The sequence below is a fragment of the Bos indicus x Bos taurus genome, chromosome 15, assembly GCF_003369695.1.
Source record: "Bos indicus x Bos taurus breed Angus x Brahman F1 hybrid chromosome 15, Bos_hybrid_MaternalHap_v2.0, whole genome shotgun sequence".
Lineage (NCBI taxonomy): Eukaryota > Metazoa > Chordata > Mammalia > Artiodactyla > Bovidae > Bos > Bos indicus x Bos taurus.
This window is the reverse complement of record NC_040090.1, coordinates 39,717,886-39,727,512: the sequence shown is the minus strand read 5'-3', so window position 1 is coordinate 39,727,512 and position 9,627 is coordinate 39,717,886. Positions and strand designations below refer to the sequence as shown.

At 39.4% G+C, this 9,627-nt stretch overlaps 1 protein-coding gene across 1 annotated transcript; it reads left to right on the top strand.

Moving 5' to 3' along the window:
* Window positions 1-7,889: 7,889 nt before the first annotated feature.
* LOC113904872 (olfactory receptor 10A3-like) lies at window positions 7,890-8,834 on the top strand. The gene has a single exon (XM_027561958.1). The coding sequence runs from the start codon at window positions 7,890-7,892 to the stop codon at window positions 8,832-8,834; it is 945 nt and encodes a 314-aa protein (XP_027417759.1).
* The last annotated feature ends 793 nt before the right edge of the window (window positions 8,835-9,627 follow it).

Sequence of the window (9,627 nt, the reverse complement as noted above, 5' to 3'; positions counted from 1 at the left end):
AGAGAGTTCCAGAAAAATATCTATATCTGCTTTATTGACTATTCCAAAGCCTTTGTGTGGATCACAACAAACTGTGGAAAATTCTGAAAGAGATGGAAATACCAGACCACCTGATCTGCCTCTTGAGAAATCTGTATGCAGGTCAGGAAGCAACAGTTAGAAGTGGACATGGAACAACAGACTGGTTCCAAATAGGAAAAGGAGTACGTCAAGGCTGTATATTGTTACCCTGCTTATTTAACTTATATGCAGAGTACATCATGAGAAACGCTGGGCTGGATGAAGCACAAGCTGGAATCAAGATTGCCGGGAGAAATATCAATAACCTCAGATATGCAGATGACACCACCCTTATGGCAGAAAGTGAAGAAGAACTAAAAAGTCTCTTGATGAAAGTGAAAGAGGAGAGTGAAAAAGTTGGCTTAAAGCTCAACATTCAGAAAACTAAGATCATGGCATCCAGTCTCATCACTTCATGGCAAATAGGCAGGAAAACAGTGGAAACAGTGTCAGACTTTATTTTTTTGGGCTCCCAGATCACTGCAGATGGTGACTGCAGCCAAGAAATTAAAAGATGCTTTCTTCTTGGAAGGAAAGTTATGACCAACCTAGACAGCATATTAAAAAGCAGAGACATTACTTTGCCAACAAAAGTCCATCTAGTCAAAGCTATCGTTTTTCCAGTAGTCATGTATGGATGTGAGAGTTCGACTGTGAAGAAAGCTGAGCACTGAAATTTGATGCTTTTGAACTGTGGTGTTAGAGAAGACTTTTGAAAGTCCCTTGGACTGCAAGGAGATCCAACCAGTCTGTCCTAAAGGAGATCAGTCCTGAGTGTTCATTGGAAAGACTGATGTTGAAGCTGAAACTCCAGTACTTTGGCACCTGATGTGAACAACTGACTCATTGGAAAAGACCCTGATGCTGGGAAAGATTGAAGGTGAGAGGAGAAGGGGATGACAGAGAATGAGATGGTTGGATAGCATCACCAACTCAATGGACATGAGTTTGGGTAAACTCCAGGAGTTGGTGATGGACAGAGAGGCCTGGCGGAGAAGCCAATGGCACCCCACTCCAGTACTCTTGCCTGGACAGAGGAGCCTGGTAGGCTACAGTCCATGCGGTCGCTAAGAGTCAGACACGACTGAATGACTTCGCTTTCACTTTTCACTTTCATGCATTGGACAAGGAAATGGCAACCCACTCCAGTATTCTTGCCTGGAGAATCCCAGGGACAGGGAAGCCTGATGGGCTGCCATCTATGGGGTCGCACAGAGTCGGACATGACTGAAGTGACTTAGCAGTAGCAGCAGCAGCAGCAGGGAGGCCTGGCGTGCTGCAGTCCATGGGGTTGCAAAGAGTCGGACACCACTGAGTGACTGAACTGAACTGAACTGAACTGCCAGGAAAAGACTGAATTTATATAAGTAAATCCACACAGCTTTGAGATTGGGTTGGTGTGCTACACTTGACAATAGCCTGCACTGTCCAATGACATCTGGGACATGGTTACCATGTAGGAAGTGACTGGCAGAGAACACATTAAGTCAGATATACCTGAGGTGGCTACATGCTTAGAAAGATCACCCAGCTCTTCCTGCTTTTAGTGTGTCTTTTTCACAGCAGTAGGTGGACAGATACAATAAAACAGATAAATATCAGGGCTCCCCCAGGTGGAAATAATGCCTCAGAATGAATTTCACCTGCGACAAAATCAAATGCAACAAAATAACTTTATAAGCATGTCAAAACCATACCAGAGGTAGTAGAACATTCTTGATGGCCTAGAAATAATAAATGTAAATTACTTGTTCTCACTGTTGCTAGTTGCATATACATAAAATATCACCGATGTGAAAATCAGAGTGATTTACTGGACACTCAGTGAAAGCAAAAACAATTAGTTCCAAATGTTGGATCTGCCACTTTCTAGGTGTATGTATGTTTTTGTTAAGTTATTTATACTTTCTGAGCATCAGTTTTTAAAATATGATATTATAAAATAATAATTATAAGTTCATAAAAATTATAAAATCAAAACCTTATAATAATAGCACTTTCAGTTCAGTTCAGTTCTCAGTCATGTCCGACTCTTTGCAACCCCATGAATTGCAGCACGCCAGGCCTCCCTGTCCATCACCAACTCCTGGAGTCTACTGAAACCCATGTCCATCGAGTTGGTGATGCCGTCCAACCATCTCATGCTCTGTCGACCCTTCTCCTCCTGCCCCCAATCCTTCCCAGCATTAGGGTCTTTTCCAACGACTCAACTCTGTGCATGAGGTGGCCAAAGTATTGGAGTTTCAACTTCAACATCAGTCCTTCCAATGAACACCCAGGACTGATCTCCTTTAGAACAGACTGGTTGGATCTCCTTGCAGTCCAAGGGACTCTCAAGAGTCTTCTCCAACACCACAGTTCAAAAGCATCAGTTCTTTGGTGCTCAGCTTTCTTCACAGTCCAACTCTCACATCCATACATGACCACAGAAAAAACCATAGCCTTGACTAGATGGACCTTTTTTGGCAAAGTAATGTCTCTGCTGTTCAGTGTGCTATCTAGGTTGGTCATACCTTTTCTTCCAAGGAGTAAGCGTCTTTTAATTTCATATTAAAGTATATTTAATATATAAATAGACATATTTATAAAATATAGTATATATTTTGTATTTATATATATATATAAATATATATATATATTGAATATATACTATATTTTATAAATATTCTGCTGGATCATGGAAAAAGCAAGAGAGTTCCAGAAAAACATCTATTTCTGCTTTATTGAGTATGCCAAAGCCTTTGACTGTGTGGATCACAATAAACTGTGGAAAATTCTGAAAGAGATGGGAATACCAGACCACCTGATCTGCCTCTTGAGAAATTTGTGTGCAGGTCAGAAAGCAACAGTTAGAACTGGACATGGAACAACAGACTGGTTCCAAATAGGAAAAGGAGTTCATCAAGGCTGTATATTATCACCCTGTTTATTTAACTTATATGCAGAGTACATCATGAGAAACGCTGGACTGGAAGAAACACAAGCTGGAATCATGATTGCCGGGAGAAATATCAATAACCTCAGATATGCAGATGACACCACCCTTATGGCAGAAAGTGAGGAGGAACTAAAAAGCCTCTTGATGAAAGTAAAAGTGGAGAGTGAAAAAGTTGGCTTAAAGCTCAACATTCAGAAAACGAAGATCATGGCATCCGGTCCCATCACTTCATGGGAAATAGATGGGGAAACAGTGGAAACAGTGTCAGACTTTATTTTTTGGGGCTCTCAAATCACTGCAGATGGTGACTGCAGCCATGAAATTAAAAGACGCTTACTCCTTGGAAGGAAAGTTATGACCAACCTACATAGCATATTGAAAAGCAGAGACATTACTTTGCCAACAAAGGTTCTTCTGGTCAAGGCTATGGTTTTTCCTGTGGTCATGTATGGATGTGAGAGTTGGACTGTGAAGAAGGCTGAGCACTGAAGAATGGATGCTTTTGAACTATGGTGTTGGAGAAGACTCTTGAGAGTCCCTTGGGTTGCAAGGAGATCCAACCAGTCCTTTCTGAAGGAGGTCAGCCCTGGGATTTCTTTGGAAGGAATGATGCTAAAGCTGACACTCCAGTACTTTGGCCACCTCATGCGAAGAGTTGACTCATTGGAAAAGACTCTGATGCTGGGAGGGATTGGGGGCAAGAGGAGAAGAGGCCGACAGAGGATGAGATGGCTGGGTGGCATCACTGACTTGATGGACGTGAGTTTGAGTGAACTCCGGGAGTTTGTGATGGACAGGGAGGCCTGACGTGCTGCGATTCATGGGGTCACAAAGAGTCGGACATGACTGAGTGACTGATCTGATCTGATCTGATATATTGAATATAGTACAATATATATTAATATATTGTACATATAATATACATAAATATTTTATAAAATATAAATAAAATATAAATGTAGTGACAATTTTCAATTTATAGCAGCAGTTATCATTGGAAAAGACTCTGATGCTGAGAGGGATTGAGGGCAGGAGGAGAAGGGGACGACAGAGGATGAGATGGCTGGATGGCACCACCGACTCAATGGACGTGAGTCTGAGTGAACTCCGGGAGCTGGTGATGGAAAGGGAGGCCTGGCGTGCTGCGATTCATGGGGTCGCAAAGAGTCGGACATGACTGAGCGACTGAACTGAACTGAATGATGACAATTTTATTTTATTTATTTTTTAACTGATAAGTTTGGTTTTTTCGTTGAAATACATTTAACATATAACTGTGAAAATTTAAGGTGTACAACATGATAATTTGGCTGTTCTTGTCAGCATAGACTGAACATTGGTTCTAACACATACCTTGTGAAATTAGTAACATTATTTTAGCAGAAACGTAATAGAGGCAGAGAAGTTACATATTTGCTCAGTCATAAAACTAGTCCAGATATTTTGACTTCAAAACAAAAAGCCCCAATTATAAAATCATCTGATTGACTTTTTCTCCATTAAAATTTCAGTATTACTATATTTGTACTAGAAAATATCAAACGCATTGGTAAGGACATCCAGGCTTTCTACAAAGTAACTTCAATCAACTTAATGTATTTCGTATTACTAATTAAGAATTTCTTAATTGGGGAGGTCATGGTGGAATTGAGCCTCTTGAGTGAAGAGGTGTTTATGCCCCATAGAAACTGAGAATGTTGCTCCAAGTTTGTGCAATTGAATTTTCTTAGGTCCATATGGGATATTCTTATGAGCAAATCTATATAAATTGGGAGTAAGTTTTTTAGAGAAAGATTCTCCTACATCAAACAATTCAATGCTGTATAATATTATAAAATCAGTGCATTGAACAACTGAGTTGCTTTTATGGGAGCATTTCTCCAGTAAAGAAGTGAAATATATGTTTAAATGAGATGAAAATCAGAGGCAGTCATTAGGTTAGGAATTGGAGAGTCTACTTATGTACCTGTCAGTGGGTTTACTGTTTACAGATTTTCTCGATGATAATTGGAGACGCCTATCAGTGCTCAGGTAAGAATGCCCACTACACCACCTTTCATATTCAAGCATAAGTTTGGGCAATAATTAGAGCTCTAAGTAGTTTGCTTGCACTAATTATCAGTTCATAGAGGTTTGTAGCTGGAGTGGCAGATGGTCATAAATAAGGCTAGTCATGGAGAAAGATGAAATCCAGAGGAGGAAGTGGTTTGCCCAAGGTCATTTACAGAAAGTTAACATTAGAGTCAGAAGAACACGTCAGTGAATTCGGCCAGCATTTTAGTTTATATTGAAAGGAAAAGATGGACCATTCGGGTTTAGTTTTTTTTTTTTTAATGAAGACAGCACATTTAAATTTGTTTCTAACTTTATCAGCCCCAGGAGTTTGTATATTTTTAATATACTCTGAATTTTCTTATTTTTAAAACTAATTTGGTTTTACCCACCTGGAGTTTAATATATACTTTTGCCTACTAGAAATGGTACTTAAAAAGTTTATTTTTCCTGTAGAGTTTACTAATTTGGAAATTTTTTTGATATCTAAACTATAATTATTAAAGTTGATACAAACATTTGATTTTAATTTATCACTATGGCCAAATTCAGTAAATCACCTTGCCTTTTATTCTCTGCTATTGTCCTAATGATCTGAACTGAAGACAACATTACATGTCTTTAGATTGCTTGTCTTTCTGTCCTGGCTTCCTCATGTCCTACAGTGAAATTCTGCTAGTTTTCAAAGCACCCTCCAAAGGCTAATTCTAGTACTAAGATGTCATTGAATAAATACCTTTGATTTCAGCAAGCCAGCCTTCCTGCTTCCACTTCATGGCCCTTCTACCATGACATCCTGTGCTTATGGTTGTTCACTCTGCTTTTCCATTCAGAAGTAATATTTCCCTCTTTAAATTTCTAGAGTACTTGTCTTGACTCTGGTTTCCCTTAAATGACAGGCTGAGAAAAGGCATTTTATTTTACTGACAGAAGGAGACTCTGAAGGTTTGGGGAGGGAGGGTATTATTTTGGCTGGGATATGAGGGATAGATTGGAGGAGAAGTTACAAAACCTGGAGAAGCCAGTTTGGAAACCATTTAACGATGGGAGGGAGGTTGAAAGGAGAGGAAAAGAGGCAGTGAGCTGGAGCAGTGAAAGTAGGGATGAACTTGCTGAGCCCAGAGGGACTCCAGATTTTAAAGATCAAAGCGTCCAAAAGTGAGGAGGATGCTAGAGGCAGGGGAGAGTTGGTGTGGATGACTGGAGGGGAGATCAGGGGAGAAGTGAGGTGCTCTGCCCAGAGAGGGGCTCAGGAAGATTGGGGGAAAGATGATCAGCTCTGCTTGGGGCTGGCTAGCCCATAGGACTCAGACAGCACGTGTGCCTCCTACATGCTCATCCACCACAATTCCAGTGTTCCTTCAGCTTGTGTGTCATCTGCATGGAGGGGAAGCTTTGCAGGCTGCAGTTTTCCAAGAACAAATCGGAGAAACACTCATGTCAGAACCAGAAGAGATGTCTTGGGTTATTTGTCTGCTCCCAACCACACAGGGGAACCTGAGTGCAGAGAGAAGCAAGGACTCATCTTGGAGGTAGTGGCAGTCTGGACTAAAGCTCATTCCTCCAATCTAGTGGTATTTCCAATCCTACAAGAAGCCTCAAACTTCTACAAAAGCCATGGATTAATTCTGGGGCTCTCGTTTTGAATTTGATTTATTTTTCCTTTAAACACTACATTCCTTAAGGGCAGAAAGCCCATTCCCTGGGCTTTCCTAATTTTAATATTTATTATTCCATCTATTCAGTAAATATTGGTTTATTATCTATTATATCATTTAGTATCTATTCCAGGCACTGAGAATACAGTGAATAACAGAACAAAGTTCCTGTGCTCCTGGAGCTTATATTCCAGAAGGGAGAGTTAAATAATAAGCATAAAACTCTAATAAATATGTGGTATTTCAGTTGGTGATGAGTATTACAGCAAAAAAGAAATCAGGGTGTTGGGAGTCAGTGAATGATGGGGTAGAGAGTAGTGGGGAAGTGAGAGAGAGAGAGAGAGAGAGATTGAAAGAGAGAGTGGTTGTGTAAACCACAGGATCAGAATGACAAAAATGGTATTTTTTTATATCCTTGAAAGTCACTTTAATGGTCACAAGGATAGGCCATGGAAAACTGACCTCTAAAGTTTCTCATTCAGGCAAATTTCAGTATAATTAGTCAGATCAACTCTGACTAGAAACTGGAGTGCTTGTAACAATTTACTTAGGTGTATCTGAGATAAGTGCCTTTAAATTCAACCTCTTAAATGTTTCTGTATTTGTTGGGGTATATTATTCATATATGTTTTTTAAACAAAGTTATTATTATAAATGAATTTTGAACCTTAGCATTTATAGTAAATATTCACTGAAATTTTGTTTTAATTTTGAATTACTAATTATAATTTTTTTCCAGATTTTTTTTGCTATTTGCTATTTGTTTATTTGAAATACTTAATTTGAAAGCTCATATATAAACATGAAATTGAAAATAGCAGAGATGCATACATCAATGTATTATAATAGACAATAGATTTTAAATAATATAATGTCTGTGTATATTTTAAGGAAAAGATTAATTTTCTACCTAGCAAAAAATTACTGGTGAACATCTGCTATTATTTTGTACTTTTGAAACAAGATTTCTGAGCCAAAATGCTTCACTTCTTTATTTGTACTTGGAAGAGTCCCTATTCCAGTATATTAGCCATTGTCAAAATTGCCAACTTGATTCTTCAGAATGAACTCATCATTGTATCTTCTGTCAAGAATATCACACTCAAACTCTCATCTATTGGATTTTTACTTTATAATTTACATACATGGTCCATAAAAACAATATACGCTTCACTACTGAAATGAAAAGTGGAAACGAAAGCTTTGTGGTTGACTTCATCCTCTTGGGCTTTTCTAATTTTCCTCAACTCCAAGGGCAGCTCTTTTGGGTGTTCTTGGCTGATTATCTGGTGACTCTGCTGGGAAATGCCATCATTATAGTCGTCATCTCCCTGGAACAGAGCTTGCACGTTCCCATGTACTTGTTTCTCCTGAACCTGTCTGTGGTGGAAGTGGGTTTCAGTGCAGTCATCATGCCTGAGATGCTGGTGGTCCTCTCCAGTGAAAAAACTACGATCACTTTTGCAGGCTGTTTTGCACAGATGTACTTCATTCTCCTTTTTGGGGGGACTGAGTGTTTTCTCCTGGGGGCAATGGCTTATGACCGATTTGCTGCAATCTGCCATCCTCTGAGCTATCCAGTAACTATGAACAAAAGGGTTTTCACGAAATTAGTAATGTTCTCATGGGTCTCATGGATCATGGTGGCTACTGTGCAGACCACATGGGTGTTTAGTTTTCCCTTTTGTGGCCCCAATGAAATTAATCATCTCTTCTGTGAGACTCCCCCAGTGTTAGAGCTTGCATGTGCAGACACCTTTTTGTTTGAGATCTACGCATTCACTGGCACCATTTTGATTGTTATGGTTCCTTTTGTGTTGATAGTCTTGTCTTACATTCGAATTCTCTTTGCCATCCTGAAGATGCCGTCAACCACTGGGAGGCAAAAGGCCTTTTCCACCTGTGCCTCCCATCTCACATCTGTTAGCCTCTTCTATGGCACAGCCAATATGACTTACTTACAACCCAAATCTGGCTACTCCCCAGAAACCAAGAAGCTGATGTCCTTGGCTTACACGTTGCTCACACCTCTGCTGAATCCACTGATCTACAGCTTGCGAAACAGTGAGATGAAAAGAGCTTTGATGAAATTATGGCGAAGAAAAGTGGATTTACATACATTCTAACTGTGGTGAGAAGGCATGGGGTATTTGGTCACTGCTCAATGGAACTCTACTTAAATTTAACAAATGACCACACATTTCTCAGCATGAACATATATAATTTGTTTAGTTTTTCAAGTTTGACAGTATATTAGGAATTTCTCTCTTTTGATTGTGATTCAGTTTTTATTGAGAATGTGTTTTGATAAAATGTAATAAAACAGTTTATCTGTTTCTCTATTATAAATATCCAAGATATTACTGGATTATTGTTATTAAGATGAAGGCTCAATAAATATCAAGTTCCATATGTTCATGGTCTTCCCTGGTGGCTCAGAATGTAATGAATCTACCTGTAATGCAGGAGACCTGGGTTCGATCCCTGGGTCAGGAAGATCCCCTGGAGAAAGGAATGGCAATCCATCCAGTGTTCTTGCCTGGGAAATCCCAGGAACAGAGGAGTCTGTCAGACTACAGTCCATGGAGTCCCAAAGAGTCGGACATGCTTGAGCGACTAACACTTACACTTTCTCTCTCGTTCCATACGTTCATATGTACTGCTATTTTATTCCTATATGACAGATTCCTCAAAGTGAGTCTGATGAATGAAGAGTATGTGCTTATAAATTTTAATGGTTATGGCAGAATTACTTTTCAAAATCATTGTAATTCTTCAGACTTATCCAAAGGCTCACTCTGCTGCTGTAACAGGGTAGAGCTTCAAGAGACCAAAAAAATAGATGAGATTTTACTTTCTGCAGTGAGAATCTTCCATAAATATGTAAATAAAATTTAGCTATTTGGGGGAAACCAAACT

What these genes read in the sequence shown, in the direction of transcription:
- LOC113904872 (XM_027561958.1), top strand. Translation starts at nt 7,890, where the DNA reads ATGAAAAGTGGAAACGAAAGCTTTGTGGTTGACTTCATCCTCTTGGGC.